The sequence below is a fragment of the Hemiscyllium ocellatum genome, chromosome 21 (genome assembly GCF_020745735.1).
Source record: "Hemiscyllium ocellatum isolate sHemOce1 chromosome 21, sHemOce1.pat.X.cur, whole genome shotgun sequence".
Classification (NCBI taxonomy): Eukaryota; Metazoa; Chordata; class Chondrichthyes; order Orectolobiformes; family Hemiscylliidae; genus Hemiscyllium; species Hemiscyllium ocellatum.
In genome coordinates this window covers 43,434,021-43,457,492 of record NC_083421.1, presented here as the reverse complement: position 1 = coordinate 43,457,492, position 23,472 = coordinate 43,434,021, and the positions used below count along the sequence as shown (strand labels likewise).

The window sequence follows — 23,472 nt, the reverse complement described above, 5'->3', positions numbered from 1 at the left end:
AGTTTATCATAGAATCTCAGCTTCTGATAGGAAGAGCATTTTGTGCTGTGAAAAGTTGATTTTTACAAAGTCTGTTTCAAAGCTGATCAATTTTTTAAGGATAATTTTTTCCCCCAGTTCATGTTCTGAAATATTTAGGCATTTGTGAATTCTGTAAAATGTCAGCTTGGTTCTGTTGCACCTCATTAAAGGCTGAATGTTGTGGATTCAAGCCTTACTATGGACTGGTGTGCACAACCAAAGCTTTAAATGTCGGTTTGAATCAAGATCCTATCTTGTCCTATAATAAACACAACCACCTGATGAAGGAGCGGTGCTCTGAAAGCTAGTACTTCCAAATAAACCTGTTGGACTATAATCGGTTATTGTTTGATTTTTAACTTTGTCCACTCCAGTCCAACACCAGCACCTCCAAGTTATATTAAAGCAGAACTGCAGATGCTAGAAATCTGAAACAAAAATAGATTGCTGGAGAAGCCCAGAGGTTCTGGCAGCATTGGTGGAGACAAAACAGAACCAACACAACAGGTCAAGTGACTGTGCTCTGAGCTAGTGAGTTTAAGAATAGGAGGATAGAGCAGATGAATGCGTGGCTGAGGAGCTGGTGTATGAGAGACTAATGTACTGCAGGGAGGTTTACTAGATCTGTTCGGGAGGATTTAAGCTAGTAAGGTTGGAGGGGAGGAGGTGGCGTTGAACCCAGGGAGATAGTGAGGAAAGAGATCCATCTGAGACTGGTACAGTTGAGAAAAGAAGTGACTCAAACAGTCAGGACAGACAGGAACAAAGCAGGAGTAAGGTAGGACTGATAAATTAAACAGCATTTATTTCAAAGCAAGAGGCCTAACACCGAAGGCAGATGAACTCTGCATGGTTAGAAACTTGGGACTGGGGTATCATAGTAACTACAGAAAGGTGGCTTAGGGTTGGCAGCTTAATGTTCCAGGATACAAATGCCACAGGAAAGGGAGGCAAGAGAGGAGGGCGAGTGGGGTTTTTGACAAGGGATAGGACTGGAGCTGTACTGAGGGAGGATATTCCCAGAAATCCATCCAGGGAAGTTATTTGGGTGGAACTGAGAAATAAGAAAGGGATGATCACCTTTTTGGGGTTGTGTTATAGACCTCCTAATAGTGAGAGGGAAATTGAGAAGCAAATTTGTAGGGAGATCTCCATTATCCGTAAGAATAATAAGGGATTTTAACTTTCCAAACATCGACTGGGACTGCCATAGTGTTAAAGGTTTAGATGGAGAGGAATTTCTCAAGTGTGTACAAGACAATTTTCTGGTTCAGTATGTGGATGTACCTACTACAGAAGATGCAAAACAACCTACTCTTGGAAAATAAGGTAAGGCAGGTGACTGAGGTGTCAGTGGGGGATCACTTTAGGGCCAGTGGGAAACACTTTGGGGCCAGCGATCATAATACTATTAGATTTAAAATAGTGATCAAAAAGAATAGACCAGATCTAACTGTTGTAGTTCTAAATTGGAGAGAGGCCAGTTTTGATGCTATTAGGCAAGAACTTCCCAAAGCTGATTGGGGGCAGATGTTTGCAGGTTAAGGGATGGCTGGAAAATGGGATTAGATTAGATTAGATTAGGATATCTTCAGAAACAAGATAACGAGAGTCCAGAGACAATATATTCGTGTCAGGGTGAAAGGAAAGGCTGGTAGCCATAGAGAATGCTGGATGACTAAAGAAATTGAGGGTTTGGTCAAGAAAAAGAAGGAAGCATATGTCAGGTATAGACAGGATAGATCGAGTGAATCCTCAGAAGAGTATAAAGGCAGTAGGAATATAGTTAAGAGGGAAATCAGGACGGCAAAAAGGGGACATGAGCTGGCTTTGGCAAATAGGGTTAAGGAAAATCCAAAGGGTTTTAATAAATACATTAAGGACAAAAGGGTAACCTAGGGAAAGAATAGGGCCCCGGAAATGAGCAAGGCGGCCTTTGTGTACAGCCACAGGAGAGGAGAGAGATACGAAACATACTTTGCATCTGTGTTTACTTTGGAAAAGGACAAGAAAGATACGGAATGTGGTGAAATAGATGCTGACATCTTGAAAAATGTCTGTATTACAGAAGAGGAAGTGCTGGATGTCTTGAAATGCATAAACGTGGATAAATCTCCAGGATCTGATCAGGTGTACCCTAGAACTCTGTGGGAAGCTAGGGGAGTGATTGTTGGGCCTTTTGCTGAGATGTTTGTATTATCAATCGATATAGGTGAGGTGCCAGAAGACTGGAGGTTGGCTAACGTGGGTGCCACTATTTAAGAAAGTTGTTAAGGACAAGCCAGGGAATTATAGACCAGTGAGCCCGACGTTCGTGGTGGGCAAGTTGTTGGAGGGAATCCTGAGGGACAGGATGTACATGTATTTGGAAAGGCAAGGACTGATAGGGATAGTCAACATGGCTTTGTGTGTGGGAGATCATGTCTCACAAACTTGATTCATTCTTTTTTTGAAGAAATACTAAGAGGATTGAGGGCAGAGCAATAGATGTGATGCATATGGATTTCAGTAAGGCTTTTGACAATGGGAGACTGATTAGCAAGGTTAGATCTCACTGAATACAGGGAGAACTCACCATTTGGATACAGAGCTGGCTCAAAGATAGAAGACAGAGGTTGGTGGTGGAGGGTTGTTTTTCAGACTGGAGACCTGCGATAGTGGGTTGCCACAAGGATCGGTGCGGGGTCCACTACTTTTCATCATTTATACAAGTGATTTGGATGTGAGCATAAGAGGTACAGTTAGTAAGTTTGCAGATGACACCAAAATTAGAGGTGTATTGGACAGCGAAGAAGATTACCTCAGATTACAATGTGATCTTGATCAAATGAGCCAATGGGCTGAGAAGTGGCAGATGGAGTTTAATGTAGATAAATGTGAGGTGCTGCATTTTGGGAAAGCAAATCATAACAGGACTTATACACTTAATGGTAAGGTCCTAGGCAGTGTTGCTGAACAAAGAGACCCTGGAGTGCAGGTTCAGAGCTCCTTAAAACTGGAGTCGCAAGTGGGTGTTTGGCATGCTTTCCTTTGTTAGTTAGAATATTAAGTACAGGAGTTGAGGTCAAGTTGCGGCTGTGCAGGACATTAATTAGGCCACTTTTGGAATATTGCGTGTAATTCTGGTCTCCTACCTATCAGAAGGATGCTGTGAAACTTGAAAGGGTTCAGAAACGATTTACAAGGATGTTGCCAAGTTGGAGGATTTGAGCAATAGGAAGAGGTTGAATTGGCTGGGGCTGTTTTCCCTGGAGCGTCAGAGGCTGAGGGGTGACCTTCTAGAGGTTTTTGAAAACCATGAGGGGCACGGATAAGGTAAATAGACAAAAGTTATTCCCTGGGGTGGTGGAGTCCAGGTTTATAGGGCACAGGTGAGAGGGGAAAAGATATAAAAGAGACCTAAGGGGCAACGTTTTCACGCAGTGGTTGGGGTGTATGTGGAATGTGCTCCCAGAGGAAGTGGTGGAGGCTGGTACAATTGCGATGTTTATAAGGTACCTGGATGGGTACATAAATAGGAAGAGCTTAGAGCGATATTGGTCAAGTGCTGGCAGGTGAGACTAGATTGGGTTGGGATATGTGATCAGCATGGATGAGTTGGACTGAAGAGTCTGTTTCGGTGCGTACATCTCTATGACTCTACGACTTCGTCAAAATAAATGCTGCGAGGCCTGCTGAGTTTCTCCAAGGGTGTCAACTTTTGTTTCTGTCTTCTTCTTTGGGTGACTACAAGAAAATAGGAAGTGCACCTGGCTAATGTTCTTGAATCTCATCAACATGACCAGTCAATTTCTGACTGTGGGACTTTGATAAGATTGGAAGCTATATTTAAAAGTAATCAATTGGATATAAAGTGCTTTAGAAAAACATGAAAATGTGAAGGTGGCTGTGCGAATGTTGGTTCCCTACTTTTTAAATATCATTTATCCAGATGTCAAATGAATCTTGAGTATTAGCTGTTTAATGTATCAAACTATGGGATGAAATTGCAGGTGGGAATCCAAAGTATGCATTGCATATTACTGACAATGCCATTCAGATGGGTGGTGGGGCATGTTTTCATGGAGTTTCATTTTGATACTATGGAATAGAATGATATTTGCTGTAATTGTGATCCTGTTAGTTACATCACGAGTGCTTGATTTCTAAATTTCTCATATACAGCAGGCATTCTCTAATACTAGTTGTTAGATGCCAATTATTTATAGTGACACCAGTAAGTACTGTTAGACTTCCTTGACAGTTTTTCTTGTAAATAAAATTGAAAAGCTGCAAATGCTAAAAAATCTCTGAATTTAAAACTGTTTCATGTATATAAATGTGTAATGATGGGTTACAAGTAAAGCATCAATAGTCTGTCATTTCTTGTTATATATGCTGACAGGCCTGATGATTACTTCTAGCATGTTGTTTTTATTTCCATTGGTATTTTGGGGGGGAACAGTAAGATTAAGCTTATACTTGATTCTGAGAGAGAGCATTAGAGGAATGCTGAGCAGGTGAGATTGTGCTAAAGGACGATTGCACTCGCACAACATTAGTGTGAATAAGTAAACTTGGCCATTCAAACTGCTTACCCACTGTCCCTACAAGACAAGTGAAGGTCAAAATCACCCTCCGTATGTTTGTATGCCCTATTAGAGATGGCTGTAATAGCATACTTATGAAAATATTTGACAAAGTGTTGCATTGTCATAAATGTATTAAAATGTCATCTTTTTCTCCTATCTAATGTATTAAATCAATTTATGATGTACCACTAAAATAAATTGCCTTCTCTAGGAATTTTGAACAGAAAGTAAAGGTATAACTTTTTCTTTGCAGTCTAGAGATCTTGCCATATTAAAATTATGTTTTGATTTTAGAGATGTAGAATTTAATTTCCTTCTCTTTCGTTATGATGCACTTATTGTTATCAGCTCATGTTTGGCTGTCGTGGCCACAATTCATGAATCAACTTTCCATAAACATGAAGTACAATGACTACCAAAATATTTTTTTTCATTTATGTAGTGCATTTTACCCCCCCAAACCATGGATGTCTCAAAGCATTTTGCAGCCAGTTTAGTACTTCTGAAGATTTGTCACTGTTGTAGGGATTGTGATGTCAATTTTTATGCAGAAATGTGTTAATGACCAGATTGCCTTTTTTTTGTTGTTGACAGATTAAAATTAATCAGAATTCTAAGGAAAACTCCCTTACTTTTCAATGAAGTAAAGAAAAGCTGGAAATATTTCACACCAACAGAGAGGAAATGCCTGAGCTGAAGGACATGTTCCTGGCAGTGTTGCACTGTTCAGTTTTATATTATCAGAATCTCATTCGCTTATGTGCTTCAGTCATGGAGTGCAACGTTCTGATTTGGTCTTCTCCCTGGTGCTGTTCTAACATTTGTGAGGGGAAGCCCATGCTGTGTAAGAACCCAACTCACCCTGTTGTTTGTTGAGCCCTACCAGTAATACCACAGACTCTTGGTAAATCCTGTCTGTTCTTGATTGAAGCTGCCTTCATTCTTAGCAGTGACAACTGCTCCTGTCTGATACCGCTAGGACGACGAGGTTGTCAGCCGTCTGATCTGCTAAGAATTCCCTAAGGCAAAATCAGGGCAGAAATCTCACCAGAAAGTAATCAATGGCATTAAGCTTATACTTGGAGGAAGAGCGTTAAAGAAATGCTGAGCAGGTGAAAATGTGCTGAAGGAAAATTGTGCACAGGCAACACTACAGAGAATAAGTAAACTTGACTATTCAAACTGTTCCCAGCCTTAAATAGCTCAGGAGTAACCATAGTATAGTGTGTGGGCTTGTCACTGAGGTTTTAGCCAGGCAGTTGAGGCCCAGGTTATCCTGTAAAATCAAGAATTATATTATTCCAAGTTACCAATCTAATGAATTGACATAGGCCTTGGCCAGAATTTGGATCACAATTAAACTTGACTGCAGGTGGAACTTCTGGTATGTTTGTGTGAATTTAAATTTGTTTTTTTTCTCATGCTGTTCTGATGAATGTCTATATTTTAATACTGTTAATTCAGATTTCCAAAACCATCTTTATCCTTTATGCCTTTTCTGTTGAGATTGTAAGAGGTTTACAACTAACATTGATTGGTCTGTATTTAATTTCAGCTATTTACCTTGGTTTGAAGTTTTCTACAAGCTTCTGAACATCTTAGCAGAATACACTGTTAAAGGACAGGTATGTTTCTTTAATGTCATGATGTAAGAATAATGAATTATAATGCAGTGTCAAGAGATATTTCAGTTTATTCAAATTTATAAACTGATTTCTTTTGTTTGTTTGAGATGAACACTTTTAAATATACTGTTTGTCTATTTTAAAAGTGCATTATTAGAAGGTATTTAACAATATATCATGTGTCAAAATCAATTTTTAGCTTTTTTTGAGCAGTATAAACTAACTAAAAACTTCACGGCTTGAAAGTTTGTGGTTTTTCCTTTTTTATTGATGAATGATTTTAATAAACTGGTGTATCTGAAATTAAATAGAAGAAATACTGACCTATTTTTTTTCCAGACTCCTGTGAATGCTGTCTTTTAAATATGATGACTGCAGCACATTTCTTCAGAATGCAACTATGCACATCCTTTTCTGACACTTTTCAAATAACTGGTAGCTAAACTATTAACATTTTTTAATGCTGAATAGGTTTATGTTGTTTAGGCCAATCATCTTGGAATGTGACTAATCAATCTGTGTGCAGTTGTGATATCTTTTAAAAACGAATCATGTGATGTTTTGTTTAAAAAAATGTGTCATGTTTCAGGACTGTCAGTGGAAGGAATTGCTGGAAACACTATACAACCATCCTCTTCCAGAGCCAGGCTCAACTGTTCATTTAAGTGTGGTAAGTAAAATGTATTTCTGTGCATACATATTTAAACAAAAAAGGGGGAGACATTGGCATATTGGAAATATTGTTGGATTGGTAATCCAGAAGCAAATCCAATAATGACAGTTAGTGAAATATGAATTCACTTAACAAACCTGGGGCGGCACGATAACTCAGCGGTTAGCACCATTGCCTACAGTGCCATGGACCTGGGTTTGATTCCACCCTCAGCCGACTGTGTCTGTCCGGAGTTTGCACAATTTCCCCTTGTCTGCGTGGGTTTTCTCTGGGTGCTTCTGTTTCCTCCCCTATTGCAAAGATATGCAGGTTAGGTGAATTGGCCATGTTAAATTGTCCACCATGTTCAGGGATGTATAGGTGAGGTGCATTAGTCAGGGAAAATGTAGAGTAATGGGTCAGGGTGGGGTATTCTTCAGAGGGGCGGTGTCGACTTGTTGGGCTGAAGGGACTGTTTCCACACTCTAGGAATTCTAATTCTAATCTGGAAGGTATTAAAGTTGCAGTGATGGTGACCATGAAACTATAGTCAGTTCTTGTACAAAACACATCTCTTTTGTTAATTGATTTATTGTTGTCACACATTCTGAGATACAGTGAAACATGTTGTTTTGCGTGCTAAGCAGGCAGATTATACCAAACAAAGTGCATCAGCATAACATTCCAGAATGCAGAATACAATGTAACATTCACAGAGAAGGTGCGGAGAGAGAGAGATCAGAATTAACACTTGAGAGGACTGTTCAAAAGTCTGATAGCTGTGGGGAAGAAGCTGTTCTTGAATGTATTTGTATGTGTATTCAAACTTGCAGGAAAGAAAATCTGCTTGTCTGACCTACATGTAACTCGAGATCCACAGAGATGTTGTTGACATTTTAGTGCCCTCCAAAATGACCTAGCCAGCCACTCCGTTTCAAGGGCAATTAGGGATGGGCAACAAATGGCCTTGTTGACAATGCCAACATCTCAAGAAAGAATAAAGAATCTTTTCAGAAAAATATAGTGGGCAAATTTTAAAATTGTTTCGTGTTAGGAATTTTAATTAAGTATTGCTATCTAAAGAATACATTTCCATACTACCTTTGGCATCATGTTTGAATGCAGACTTAAACAAAGCATGGCGCATCATTAGAAGTAATGTTTGATTTGAATCAGTGTGCATCACTCCAGGCGTTTCAGGAATTGAGGCTGAAGCTATAGTTATGGGTCCACTATGAATGCTGTCTTTTATAGTTTGGGATCAAAGACATACTGTAGAGTACGTGAATCAAACTTTGATTTGGAAAAAGTAGGAATCCATTAAAAATTAAACTGTTCTTCATGACCCTGTATTTACTGTGATGTCATAAAGGGAATTCATTATCATTATTTCTTGTTTGTTGTTGTTTGTGTGTTAAATTGGTTATTCTTCTTGAATATAATTTTTAATTATTCTTACTTCGATTAACTGTCCTGATTTACATTCATTCTGACTCAATGAATCATTAACGTCAACTTGCTTGGAGTGTGAATGCACGGGAGTTTAAAAAGTTAAAATTGGATGAAAGTACCTTTTTAGTGAACACTATTATTTCAAATTACTCCATGGTGGATAGATAATCACAAACACAGTTTTTAAGTCTTGCATGTTAAACATCTTGCTCGCTGCATGCCCTTCCTGTCCTTGTCAAATTTGTTTCAAATCGTGCTTTAACATGTTAGTGTGGCAATTATGGTTGCATTCTTTTCATTCAGAAGGTTGTTCTGCAGTGTCCAGCATTGTGGGTTTTAGATGAGATGTCAAACAGAAACTTTTGCCCTTTTGGTGTAAAATATCCCACTGGCTGTTTTGAACTAGAGCTTGAGGAGTTATCCCCGATGTCCTGACCAACAATTAACTCTAAATTAACATCTCTCAAATAAATGATATAATCATTACCACATTGCTGTTTTTAAAGACAAATTGGCTGTTGTGTTTCCTATACTGTAACAATCATTACACTTCAATTGACTCGCAGTTGCTGTCATGTACACTAACACATCCTGAGGTTGTGAGAGGCACAGTATAAAACCAAGTATTCCTTTCTATGTGCTTTTTCCTGTGGCAGGTTTCTGAAGAAGAGCAAGAGTATTATCTCTTGTCTTGGCCAACATTTATTCTTAAGCCAGCATCAGATTATCTGGTCATTATCACATTGCTGGTTTTGGGAGCTTACCGTACTTAAATTGGCTGGTGGGTTTCGTAAATAAAGTGATTCCAGTTTGAAGGTATTTATTTACTTGTGAAGCAAGTTCGGATGACTTTTTGTCATGAGAGTGCTACATAAATGCACTTATATTTGTGTTTTCCCCTTTTGACTCAACATAGCAACAGAATGGGAGGTTTGCTAATACATATTTAAAACACCTGTGCATATGTGAATAATTTATTAAGTTATATGGACCATGCTGCTGGAATTCATCTCCACCCCCACTCACCTATTGTACTCTCTGCTACTTTCTCCCCACCCCCACCCTCCTCTCATTTATCTCTCCACCCTTCAGGCACTCTGCCTGTATTCCTGATGAAGGGCTTTTGCCCGAAATGTCGATTTCCCTGCTCTTCGGATGCTGCCTGAACTGCTGTGCCTTTCCCGCACCACTCTAATGTAGAATCTGGTTTCCAGCATCTGCAGTCATTGTTTTTAACCCCCCCCCCACCTCACAATTCATTCTCCCCCAAGCCCGGGCTGTGGGCCTTCAAGATCCAAACATTATGACTTGCATACAACTGACCTGGGGGAGTTTCTAACCTATTTGTTAAGTCCCTCCTTCACCCAGTGCTCTCAGCTGCACAAAATTCCAGATTGTTCTCAGCATTTCAGATGGCTTTTCCCGGACACTGCAATAATGGTCTTTTCATTTAGAATGGTGTTGAGAGATATTTGGTGGATGGGGGCTTGCAATGGCATTTGGTACATATACGCCCTCAAATGGAGATGTGAGATTGTGTCCAACTAACAAATCATTATAGCCTTGAGTTTTGACCCAGGTCTCTGGATGTTGTATAATCTAATCAGATGTTTTACTTGCTTTCTGCATAATTCATATCCCAATACAAATGATGTGATTGAACAGTGTGTATACAGTTGCTGCTCATTTGTAATTGAAAATGATGTTTTTATTTGCATAATTACTTGCTAATTTTAATTTAGTGACATCATACAAATAGTAATTGTAATAATGAGAAACAATTGTAGAATTAGGCAACTTTGTTTTGACACTTCTCTTCTATAACAACATTCTGTTATACTTGCAAAGATTTTGTCTATCTGATGCTTTCAGACAATTAGTCACCTGTGACATTTCCTCTTCACAAACCAGTGATGTGTATCGAAACAATTTAATTGTCTCTCAAATTCTTACCCCACGATAACCGTAAGCAGCTGCAATTCTTCTCTAATGTTAATCGACAGGTAGCAGTTGTTTGTCCTTGCCAGGTCATTGGCTGGCTGTGGAGAGGACCCAGCTCTACCAAGCAGAGCCTTTGTAGGAACAGCATGCCTGCCTGACCTAAAGGGCAGGTTGTCTCGGAGGCACTGCAGTCTGATGGGATAGTTCAGCTCATTCCAGGCATTTCATATTATGGTTCAAAAGAATGCTTCTAGTCTGCCCTCTGCTTAAGCATTTCATGGGCAATGGAGCAGGAAAGGATATCAAAGAACAGCTTATGGATGGCTTTGTTTCTTTTAGCTGTTCAGTTGCTGTGGGAGCATTTGAACTGAGTAGTTCAGCTGATGCAGCTAGACAGTTGAAATAGAAAGATATGAAAAGTGTATTTTTTTAAAATTTATCAAAAATTATCACCTTTTGCCAGACACTAGATTTAAATCCAAATCAGGAGGAAAACTTGAAGGTATTTCTGCCAAGAGTGCTAAAATGAGAACAAACCATCTCAATTCTGTTTCCAGTGGCACAAAAAGTTTCCTCACAATTTTTAAGATTCATGGATGAGGAAGTCAGTGCTAGATTAGAAAAGAATCACATAAACCAGGTAAAATACCCCCAACTCCCCATGCAAACAGTCTGAGCACTGTTACTCAGAGTGGCAACATTGTTCCAAAGCAATAAAATGGCTAAAATTACATTTCTCTCTCCAATTCAAGCCTTCATTTTCATTAACGTTTTCATCCCCTTGCTTCTCTATACCCTTGAATTTTGAAGGTACGGATTCAAACTTGGCTATGGTTCCGTATGTACCAGCTAACTGTTGTACTCCTTTCTGAACTGGCTACTTTGCCTGAAAGAACCTGGAAAATGTATGCGATTAATTTACTCTTGTGCGAGCATCACAGGCAGTGACCTGTCTGCTGCTGACCTTTATAGATGTACATTTTCAGGTAGTGTGCGTAATCCTATCATTAAATAATATGGTTTCCTGTAAAGCTTAGCAATGCTGATGCCTATTTTAACAACCCTACTATCAATCTCTGATAAAGGATTAACTATATATTATTGTAATAGGGTTTTCAAAAAGTTACAAACTCTAGTGCTTGACATAAAATTGAGAAGAACACTGATGAGAACAACATTTTCCATCAGTACAATTTTAATAGAATCTATATTTAGTTGAAACTGAGGCCTTCGTAAGGTGCTCTGCATCACAGACACTAGTCTTCAACCAATGTTATATTCTGTGATTTCAAGAAATGGCAGAACACAATAGATGCTACAAAGGTTACGGGCTCTGACAGCATTCTGACAATAGTATTTAAGATTTCTGCTGCACTCTTAACAAAGCTGTTCCGGTACAGCTACAACACAGGCATCAAAAATTGTCTAGGTATGTACTATGCTCAAAAACCAAAGTAAATCTAATGTGGCCAATTCGCAAGTTATCAGTTAATTCTTGATCATCAGCAAAGTGATGGAAAGGATCATTGAATATGTTCAAATGGGATTTGCAAAGGAATAACCTGTTTGCCGATGCTCAATTTTGCTTCTGCTAGAACTCCTGACCTTACAGCCTTTGTTTACTCCAGAGGTGAGGCAAGAGTGGTAACGCTTGACATCGCGATCACATTTGACTGAGTATGGCACCAAGGAGCCCTAGCAAAACCAGTTTTGCAATTGGTTGAAGTCATATCTAATACAAAAGATGATGGTTCTGGTTCTAGGAGGGTCAATTTTCTCAGCTCCAGGACAAAACTCAGGATAGTATCGTAGGCCCAACCATCTTAACTTGCTTCAGTGATTTTCCAACCATCCTGAAGTCAGATGTGGGGCATGTTTGCTGCTGAATGATTGGTGCTGAATGTTGTACATTCACGATGACTCATACACTGAAGCAATGTGTTCATGTGCCGCAAGATCTGGACAAGATATAAGCTTGGGCTAATGAGTAGCAAGTAGTATTCTCAAAACATGTTATGGATGAGGCCAGACTGCTCAAAACATTCTTAAGCAGGCAGCCCAGACTGTAACTTTGCAATTTGTTTTGGTAAGTGTACAGTGAAAATTACCTGGAGTACATTAGCTTGGTTTACCATGTTTTGAAACGGATAAACATTTATTCACAAAATTACGCAGTGAAACACAACGGAATAAAGAATACTCACAGAACTCAGTCTATCCATACTAGACTAAATTGTGCTGTTCCAAAAAGTACGTGCAACAGTCCCAATAAACAAACCCCTTAAACACAGAGCAAAAATTAGACAAAGGCTTATAGGTCCAAATAAGAAGGGCAGAAAGAGAGCGAGTTCAGCAGCCTGTTTCCACTGACTCGAAAGTTCTGAACCAAACTACACAGCTAAGGAGCTGGCCATGCTCCCTTGACTTATCCAGGTTACTTCTAAAATATAAAAGTGTTGGCCTAAAGTTTCATCTGTTTATGTATAAACAAAAGGCCTCTCAGTTAACTCTTTCATCTCTGTACCAAACCAGCTACCTCGGAGCCTGGACTTTTTTAAGACCCTTTTGAAAAAATGAAGGGCACAGTATCCTTGAGAAAAGGAACAGCATTTAGAAAAAAAAGGACCAGTTTTGTGACACCTCTTGCCCCCCACCCCCTAAAAAAACAGCCATCAATACCCACAGATGGCTTAATTTTTAAAACCCTCAAAAAAAACTGGTTAATACTCTAAAACACACACACATAATACACTGACTATATGCATGCAAACATGCACAACCACATTCAAATTCAGGCCATGGCACACCCACCACTGAACACCTCTATCTCATTTGAGTCTTGACAACGAATCACGTTTTCGCAACCTGCCATGTGCACAATTGTCAAATTGAATGGCTGCAACAACAAGCTCCGTCTAAACAGTCTGGCAGTTTTGTCCTTTAAATTTCTCCACAAGTGTCAATGGGTTATGGTCAGTGTATATGATATCTGAGATGAGTTGCTGGTAATATAAACACTGTAATGTTGTAATGCCTACACTAAGCTCAAAGTCTCTTCCTGAACTGTTGAACATTCCTACTGATGAACGTTCAACCTCCTGGAAAATTACCCAATGGGTCTTTCTATTCTCTTGTCATCCTCCTGCAGGAGCACGGCACTACCATCGATAGCCATCTTGAAAGGCTTTGTGTAATCAGGTGTGGCTAATACTGGGGCAGTGGTTAATAGTTTTTAGGCTGATAAATGCCTTTTGACAGTCTGCTGTCCACTGAACCTTCTTGCCCTTTTTTTAACAATTTGGTGAGTGGAGCAGCCACACTGCTAAACATTGGCACAAACTTTCGGTAAAATCCACTCAACTCCAGGAACCGTCGTACTGCTCTTTTCGTCAACGTTATGGGAAACTCCACAATTAGTTTCATTTTCACGTCCTGTGGGGCCATTTGTCAGTGTCTAATAAAATGACCCAGGAAAATGACTTGGGCTTTGGCAAATTCACTTTTGGCTAGCTTTACTACCAAGCCTGCCTTCTGAAGTTGGTCAAACAATTCTGATAGATGTTGTGAGTGTTCCTTCTGTGACTGACTGACTAAAAATCACCAGGTCATCAATATACACCCCACAGCTGGGTAATCCAGCAATGACCTTATTAGTTCTTGAAATGGGGCTGGAGCATTTTTCATACCAAATGGCATGACTTTAAACTGATATAGTCCATTTGGCATTAAGAAAGCTGACATTGCTTTTGCTGTTTCTGAAAAAGGTACCTGCCAAGAGCCTCTGAGCAAGTCCTACTTAGAAATGTAAGTTGCTTGTCCCATCTTTTCACCACAGTCCTCCAAACATGGAATTGGATATGCATCACTCTTTGTAATGGCATTGACTTTGCAATAGTCCACATGTAACAGTTGGGTACCATCTGGCTTTGCACCGTGACTATGGGTGAACTCCAGTCACTAACTCACTTTGATTATGCCATCTTGGAGTATGCCTTCTATCTCCTGAACCTGTGCCAACTTTAGACAGCTATGTCTATAAGGATGTTGCTTCATTGGAACAGCATCTTCTATATCTACATCATCCACAATTATGTTAGTACTTCTCAGTTTATTTCCAGATATTTCCTCATGTGAGAGTAATAACTCTTTCAGGTCATTTCAATATTCTTGTGGAAGGTAACTCAATAATTTATCCCAATTTTTGACAACTTCCCCTCATTGTCCAATTTGATTTGAGGAATGTCAAATTCAGAATTCTCTGAATTTGATTCTTCCTTCTGTGCTGTGACCATGAACACATTCTCCTCTTGCTTTCCTTCCCTGTCAAAATACCTTTTGAGCATATTCATATGACACACAGTGAGATTTCTTTCTGTCCAGAGTCCCTATCAATTTCCTCTTGATTTGATAAAATCCACTAAACCTTGCTTTTAAAGGTTCACTTATTATTCGGAGTAACACCAGTACCTTATTCCCAATGACAAAATTGCAAATTTTTTATTCTTTTCCACTTCCTGTTTCATTGTATGCTGCGATACTTTTAAATGTTGTTTAGTCAGCTCCCCCGCTCTATTTAATCTTTCTGTAGAATTTGACATCCAGTCCAAATGGGTGGTCTCTGAATTGTAACTTATTAATTTCTCATTAATCAATTTTAATGGTCCTCTTACTTCACGTCCAAAAACTGATTCAAAAGAACTGAATTTGGTCGATTCATTTGGTGCATCTCTGATCACAAAAAGCACAGACGGAACTCCCTTATCCCAATCATCTGGATACTCCTGACTATAAGCCCTTAACATGGTCTTTAGTGTTTGATGCCATCTCTCTAGCGCTCCCTGCGAGTCTGGATGGTACGTAATAGATTTGAATTGCTTTATTCCAAAGCTATCCATAACCACCTTGAATAGTTTGGATATGAAGTTTGACCCTTGATCTGACTCTATCTCTATTGGTAGTCCGTATCTAGTAAAATATTTCAGTAATTCTTCTACAACCCTTTTCGCTGTGACATTGCGAAATTGGGACTGCCTCAGGAAATCTAGTTGACACATCCATTATTGTTAATAAATACTTATTCCCATGCTTTGTTTGAGATAGGGGACCTACGTAATCAATTGAGACTCTTGTGAAAGGTTCCTTGAATGTTGGAATCGTTATTAAAGGTGCAGGTTTTATTACTGCCTGTGGTTTTCTGATTAGCTGACATATATGACATTTCTGGCAAACTTTGACTACATCCTTTTGTAGTTCAGGCCTGTAAAAATGTCTTTGTATTTTAGCCTGTGTTTTCCTCACTCCTAAATGACCTCCAAGTGGTAGCTCACGCGCCACTCGCAGCACCTCTTTCTTTACCCTACTGGCAAAGCAATGTGATGAATCTCTGCCCATTTCTCATCTGCTTGAATGTGTGACAGTCTCTATTTCCTCATTAAGACACCATTTGTTAAGTAATAACACACAAGGATGCATTCACTCTCCTTTTCTGTATATGCTTTATGATACAAGTGCTTTAAGTTCTCATTTTTCTGCTGTAGCTCAATAAACTTAGAGCTAAAGATACTTGCATGTTTATCTATTTGCTCCTGTTCTGTCCCACTTACCTGATCAAAAAAAAGTCTTTGATAATGCTATTATAGCTTCCTTATCTGTGCCTTTTGATCTCTCCTGCTTCAACTTGTAATTCTGCGATCTCATTAAGACACAATCTGGGAAGATTCCAGGATAAACATTCTCCATGTCTTCAGTTGCCTGCATCTCTACAGGCTCTTCAACTAGAGTAGGCAACATGACTACTGGTGAATCAACAATGTCATTTGCAAGGACACACTGTATTCCAGGAGCTGAGAGTTTGTCCACTCTTTTTTTCTGGACTCTCTAGCCTCACTTTACACAACTGGGTACCATTTGTCCCATGTTACCATTACATTTTCTGGCAGTAGTCCTTCAGGAGTATGTATCTCTCATCCTTCAGCATCGCAGACTGAGAAGATCCTGTGTCCCTTAATATTGTAACCTCTTTGCCTGCTACTTCTGGCTTATGTGCATAAACATTACCCTTGCAGGTATATTTTTTAAGCAGAACTGGCACTTTTTCCTTAATCAACCTCTGATGCAGCTTTCTGTTACAATGCCAACAAAACTTCGGCTTCTCCTGTTTTCCTACATCTGGCTTTCTCCTAACCCACCAACACTGATTTAATGTAGCCCACTTTATTACGATGAAAACACCGGAGCTTTTTACTTTCTTAGTCCCCTTCAAGGGTTTACTTTTTACCCTGTGTAAGTTCTCATTATGATCTACACTGCGACCTACCTTTCCCATTCTATGTGAGTATTTCTCTTTGTCCCAATTTCTATCCCTCGTGGACTACAATTGATTCTGGAAGCCGAACTGTGTTTTATGGACGAGTTCATAATCATCAGCCACTTCAGCTGCTAACTTTGCCATTTTAACTCTCTGCTCTTCCACACTAAGCTTACTGTCAGCCTTTATCTCCAGCCTTTTAAGCTGACTTCTCATTTTAAGTGTCAATTTCTGAAGTGCAACATCTCTCTCTTTTCTTTCTCTTCTGCTAAAGCCATTTGTTCTTTTTCTTTCTCTTCTGCTTTTAACTCAAACTGTTTCATTTCTGTCGCCCTTTCCTTCTCTCTCACCTCTAACTCAAATTGTTTCGTTTGTAATTAAATTCTTGCCATCTCTGTAGATCCTGATGGATTTTCCAACAAGTTTAAATGCTGAGCTACTGCTTAATTGTCTGTCCTTTCCTCACCGAGGCAGCTTCAACCCCAGCTTGTCAAGTAATTCCAGCAGCCTGGCCTTAACCACGTTTTGTAAAACTACCAAGTTCACCTCGCACACCTCCAGAATACTCTTGGTGACTGTAAGAGCCATTGCTCTCCCAAACTTTGTCTACCCACCCAAGCCAACATCTGAAATAAAGACACTAGCACCTACCATTTGCTGTTAAACCCACAAAGAGCCCCCAATTTGTTATGGAATAGGTCAGACCACTCAAAACATTCTTAAGCAGGCAGCCCAGACTGTAACTTTGCTATTTGTTTCAGTAAGTGTACAGTGAAAATTACCAAGAGTAAGTTAGCTAGGTTGACTATCAGGTATTGAAACAGACACAAATTTATTCACAAAATTACTCAATGAAACACAACAGAAAATAGAATACCCACAGAACTCCGTCTATCCAAACTAGACGAAATTGTGCTGTTCCAAAAAGTACGTGCAACGGTCCCAATAAGCAAACCCCTTAAACACAGAGCAAAAATGAGACAAAGGCTTATAGGTCCAAGTTAGAAGGGCAGAAAGAGAGTGAGTTCAGCAGCCTGTTTCCACACAGCTCCTGCTGCACTGGCACTCGAAAGTTCTGAACTGAACTGCACAGCTGGAGAGCTGGCCACGCTCTCTTGACTTATACAGGTTACTTCTAAAAACATTGACCTAAAGTCTCATCTGGTTATGTATAAACAAAAGGCCTGTCAGTAAACCCTTTCATCTCTGTACCAAACCAACCACATCAGAGCCCGGACTGTTTTAAGACCCTTCTGAAAAAGATCAAGAAGAAATGAATCAGCTTTTAGAAAAAAAAGGACCAGCTCTCTGACAAACGTGAGGCAATAACTATCTTCCAAGAGCAATAAATGCATGTGAACATCACAATCGTGTTGACCTCCAAGTTATACGTCATCGTAACTTGACACTATATTGTTGTTTCTTCACTGATCAAGATCCTGAAACACCCTTCTGAACAACACTGTAGATTGCTTGTACAGCCAGGGATTGCAGTGTTTCAAGAAGTCAGCTCACCATCACCTCTAAGACAATTGGGGGGGTGGGCAATAAATCTTGGGTGAGCCAGAAATGCCCACATTCTTTCGAATGAAAAATAGAAAAAAAATGTGATCGGTACATTGTTATAAAAATTGCTTTTGGAACTTAGTCACACTTATTATGATACAGGTCATTCTGCTATAAAATGACAGTTGTATTCCTCTGAACCTTGTGCTATTGAAAATTACACTGTAGAAGATTGTGAATAGAAAATCGCTACACTCATGCAGAAAATTATCCAAACAACAGCCACAATTTGTCAGTTGCATTATAGCCAATTCACGCTGACAAAACATACGTTATAGCAGAACCACCTATAAGTGATTGGAGGTTCTTTTATACTGATTCTTAACTTCCTGCAACGAAAGTGTGGTAACCCATGCTACTTGTACAATTTGATTTTATCTTGAGTATAATATGTTTTCTTTAATTGTTCGCAAGATGTTTATGTTGCTGGCTAGGCCATGACTTAATGTCCATTTCCCAGCTATTCCATAGAATATATATAACCAAATTAAATTTACAAATCTAAATTAACTGGTATGAATAACTAAAGTTTTATTTCCATATTATAGCTGGTAGCACGATTCAGAATCGAACTTCAATCTTGTATATTTTCCGTAAGCTATTTTAAGAGGAAGCTAAATATTTCCATTTTTTTGGCAGCATTCGTATTTTACCACCCCCGATACCCTGGAACTTCCTAGTATACCTGAAAACGTAAGTATGCATTTCATTCAGAAGATTATTTTAAATCTGTGATTGTATATTACGTAAATTGCATATTATGTAAATTTTGAAAGTCTATATTGATTTATTCTCAGTGCTGTGTATCATATACCAAGCACTCTTGAAAAGAGAATTGGATTATTGCTACGGACAGTTTTTCATATTTGCATTATTTCTTCAATTTCTTAGTTAGACCCATTTGTAACATTGTTTTGTCTTATGACTTGGTAACGTTTAAGCATTTGCTATATAACTACTTGAAATATGGTATTAATTGAAAAACTGGTCAAATATTGCACTTGTACACAATGTACACTTTATTAAAAAGTGTGCATTGATTCTTTTTTGGAATTTGTATTCTTTAAATATATGATATATTTATGTCTTAAGCTTCAGAATATCCATTAAGATTTAAGTTAAGAATATTTTCTCCCAATCAATCCTTATACTTTCAGAAGCGGAGATAATATGTTTTGCACAATTTGATCGACCTGACATAGTAATGGGTTAGCTTAGAATAGGCTGGGTCTGAATAAATTTAATTTTAAAACTGGATGCGTGTTAATCCCAAATAGGAGACAAAGTGCTGCCATTAAAAAATGGCCTCCATGATTCATGCTGTTCCACTCTATTTGTCTAATAATTGTAGTTTCAGAAGTTGCACCATTGTAATGCTACAATCACGTCACAGGACCTGATTTATGGCTTCAAAATCTCAGTAAGTTAAGGAGTTGTGGACTTCAACCATTACCTTTGTCTCCATCAATAGTCATCACAGCAGATACTAAACAGCTGCTGGATGGAAGTTTAAAGCATCGGATCAATTTTATTCATGTACGCACAGTACTTCACCTGGCAGTGGCCTCAACCACAATCGTGGCCTTTTACAAAACTGTTTTGAAAGAAATTGCTATCTAACTGTGCATTTTTAAAAAATATATTTCTGGCTTCCAAGTATATAACAGTGACTGATCGCAAACCATTTCATTGGGTGTGAAGTGCTTTGGTATGTGATCGCGCAGGATGTCAATATTGCTGTCTTTCTTTCTCTTTTTCTTCTTCCCCTCTTTTGTATTTTCTTGCCTCTTGTTAGCCTCCTACGGCTGTCTTCCATTGCATTAATTCTTTTTCTTTTCATTTCTCAATTGGCATCAAAGCCATTTCTTTTACTACAGAGTATTAAATCACACTACTTGACCACCAGCTGCTCAGCTCCCTGTTGCTGACTTCTCAGGAGCACTGAATTCTTTAATTTCATTGTTGATAGTAATGAGTAATACATGCAGAATTTTTATATGTCAGCTGTTGTTAGATTGAAGATTGAGAGTAATGTAATAGAGACATTAAACATTATGCAAATGATATTCACTATTTCAATAAAATGATGAGGTTAATAACATTCAATTTTTGGAAACACAAGGTTCCTCTGAGATGAAGAATTGGTGGGGCTGGGTGGGATAATTGATACAAAAACTCTTGTTGGAGTTTAAAAATATCTTGAATCATGTCAACAATTGCAACTGCAGCATAACTAAGAATAAAATAAGCTGTAAAACTATGCAATATACATTGAACTTTAAGAAGTAATTGCTTCCAAGTTATAAAACCTTAACATTAGTTTCAGGTGACTGTTAGAAACTATAGAAATTTTGGTCTTAATGCTTATGATTTAATGTAAGCGTTTCTAATGGGTCATGAATGTCCATTCTTCTCCAGCCACTCAAATATAACTACCGATACAGACCCAACTGTATGCAGAACAAAATGCTGCCATGGTTTACGTTCAAAATTGTTCCCAGACGTTTTTCTCAAGAAATACTATTATTGATAAAGAGAGGTGGTGTGATAACTTTTCCCCTTTGCCTTACCTTTTGGCTGACTGAAATGAGGTATATTTTTGAGAAGGACCATTGTTATTATTTCAGATGATGGATCTGAATTGTCTACCAGTACTCAGAAAGAAATCTCCCTCATAGATATCTTGTTTCATTTAGTAAGTTCCTGCGGTGGTTAGTCATTGAGGCATATTCACATGAAGCTGTAGATCATCGTCTTCAATAGAATAAAAGGTTATGACAAACGTTTTAAAAATAAAAGCAAGCAAAGTTATCTAAAAATAGAAGATAGAAAGATTTATACCTTGCTGGAAAATAAAATCTAATCCTATTTTGCTGCTTTTCCATTACAGCAGCACACATAGTCATGTACTTTTAAACAGTGTGTAGTATCTATTACTAAAATGTCTGTTTATTTATATTGAACCCACAATTGAATTCATAGAACCACAGAATTGTTAGAACTCACTACTAGGCCATTTGGCTTAGTGCGTCTGTACTGGTTCTCTGAATGAGCATTGTGACTTTGTGCCGTTTTCCGAGCTTTTCCCTATAACCCTCACTATTGTCTCTCTTTACCTAGTCACCTAAAATCCCCTTAAATCCTTCAGTTGAACTTACTTGCATCACACTTCCAGGCATTGTATTCCAAACCCAAACCACTTGCTGTGTGAAGGTTTTCCTCATGTAGAATTTAGTTCTGTGAGTTACCTTATAACTATGCTGTACTGTTCTTTATCCTTTTATGAGAGGGGTTGTTTCTCCTTTTGGACTCTGTCCAGCTCCCTTGTGAAGTTGAAAACAAATCAAATTTCATCTTGTCCATCTTCTCCACATCAGAGAATAGACCCACCTTCTCCAACAAAAACAAAGTGCTTCAATACAGGGAAGAGTTAAGTAAAGTGTGCTGACAGATGGGTTTGGAAGATGAAATAGATATTTAAAGGAATAGACCAAAATAATGTTCAGGGACAGAGGAATCTGTGTGATTCATAGATATAGATATATGTAGGTGGCAAGGCATTTTGAAAGAGTAATTAGCATATGACATAAGCTGCCTTTGACATCTGTTTGTTTGAAACTGAGAAAAATCTACCTGAAATGTCTTAGCTATATAGGTAACTTGTTCTCACTTCAGAATTCACAATGCACCTTGAACTGTATCTCTAGGCAGTGTTTTCTGTTCACTCTTTACATGAGTCATTGGTGGCACTAAAACAAATCATTGATCTACAGATTTGAACTCCTTCCTTGATGTGTCCCATCAATGCTAAATATTGGAAATCAGGAATACTGTTGAGAAATATATCCCTCTCACTTCCATGAGCAAAACAAAGTTTGAATGAAATTGTTGGAGAAACACTCTGGTTTGGCAGTGTATGTGGAGAGAAACCAGAGTTAATTATTTGAGTCCAGTGATCCTTTTTCAGAATCTAGAAAAAGTGGTATTTAAGTTGCTGATGGGATTGGAGTGGGGAAAAAGGATAAGCAAATGGATGGAGACTGAGCCCAAAGGAAGAGCGAAAAAGTTGGTTGAGTCACTGGACTCAAAATGTTAACTCTGTTTTCTCCCCACATATGCTTCCAAAACTGAGCATCTCCAGTAATTTCTGTTTTAGCTGATGAAGAAAAACTAAACAGGTGATAATGGGGACTGAATGAGTGAAACTGGGATTGCTGTGCTGAAAGCAACACAAATCATAACAGGACCAGGGGACTGGAGATGGTTAAAAGACATGGAGGTGATGTTCAGATCCTAAAATTATTTGATTCAATATTAAATCCTAAAGGTTGCAGGATCTCCACGCAGAAGATAAAATGATGTTTTTCCAACTTGTGGGGAGCCTCACTGGAGCACTGTAATAGGCCAGAAACAGAAATGCTGGCATGTGAACACAATGGTGTGTTCAGTGGCAAGCAACTGGAAATGGAGTCATTTTCACAGAGTAGGTGTGAATGTAGGTGTTCCGCAGAATGGTTATCCAGTCTGCGTTTTATCTCCCCAGAAATCGCTTTGTGAGCAGTGAGAACAATAGACTAGATTGAATGGAGTAAATTGCTGCTTCACCTGGAAGGTGTGTCTGGGGCCTTGTGTAGTGAGCAAGGAGAAGGTACATGGACAAATGATCCACCTTCTATGATTGCATGTGAAGATGCTGTGGGGGTGTGGAGAAATGTCAGGAGTGAGGAATGGTATCTACAGAATGCTGATAAGGGAAGGTGGGGGAATATGTGTATCTTGTGGCATCCTGCTAGACCTGGCGGAATTTAGTTGTTTAATAGCAGGAGGCAGACCATGGTGGCTCTTCTCAGTATACTGTATTGTATCACACTTATTGGACCTTTGTATTCCTTCTTAGCTTTGTAAGTTTTATGCTTATCTGCCAGATATGGGAGGTGTGATTCTTACAAAAAAACAAATTATGAGGACTGGAGGATGTCAAGGTGGTACTGCTATTTAAGAAGGGAGCAGGAGATAAACCAAGAATCTACAGGCCACTCAGTTTAACCTTAGTGGAAGGTAAATTTGGAAAGAATTCTGAGGGACTTAATTAATCGCCACCTGGAGAGGCAGGGATTAGTCATAAACAAACTGCATGTTTTTGTTAAGGGGAAAGAGACAGGAGTTATAGGGAGGTAGTTACACCTAAGTTACTGGATAAAGGTAGCTGGGTAACTGTCAGGAGAGGGAAAGGGAAGAGGCAGTTAGTACAGGGATCCCCTGTAGCCATTTCCCTCAATAAACAGTATACTGCTTTGGATACTATTGGGAGGTATGACTTACCAGGAGAAAGCCACA

General features: G+C 38.9%; 1 protein-coding gene across 4 annotated transcripts in view; it reads left to right on the top strand.

Annotated features, from left to right (window-relative positions):
* Positions 1 to 23,472, top strand: part of dennd1a (DENN/MADD domain containing 1A) — a 509,155-nt gene that overhangs the window by 224,701 nt on the left and 260,982 nt on the right. For all 4 annotated transcript variants that reach the window (XM_060841064.1, XM_060841063.1, XM_060841067.1 and 1 more), the window contains exons 6-8: positions 6,148 to 6,217; positions 6,807 to 6,887; positions 18,775 to 18,828. In XM_060841064.1, the coding sequence (XP_060697047.1) occupies positions 6,148 to 6,217; positions 6,807 to 6,887; positions 18,775 to 18,828 (205 nt within the window). The remainder of the gene's footprint in view (positions 1 to 6,147; positions 6,218 to 6,806; positions 6,888 to 18,774; positions 18,829 to 23,472) is intronic.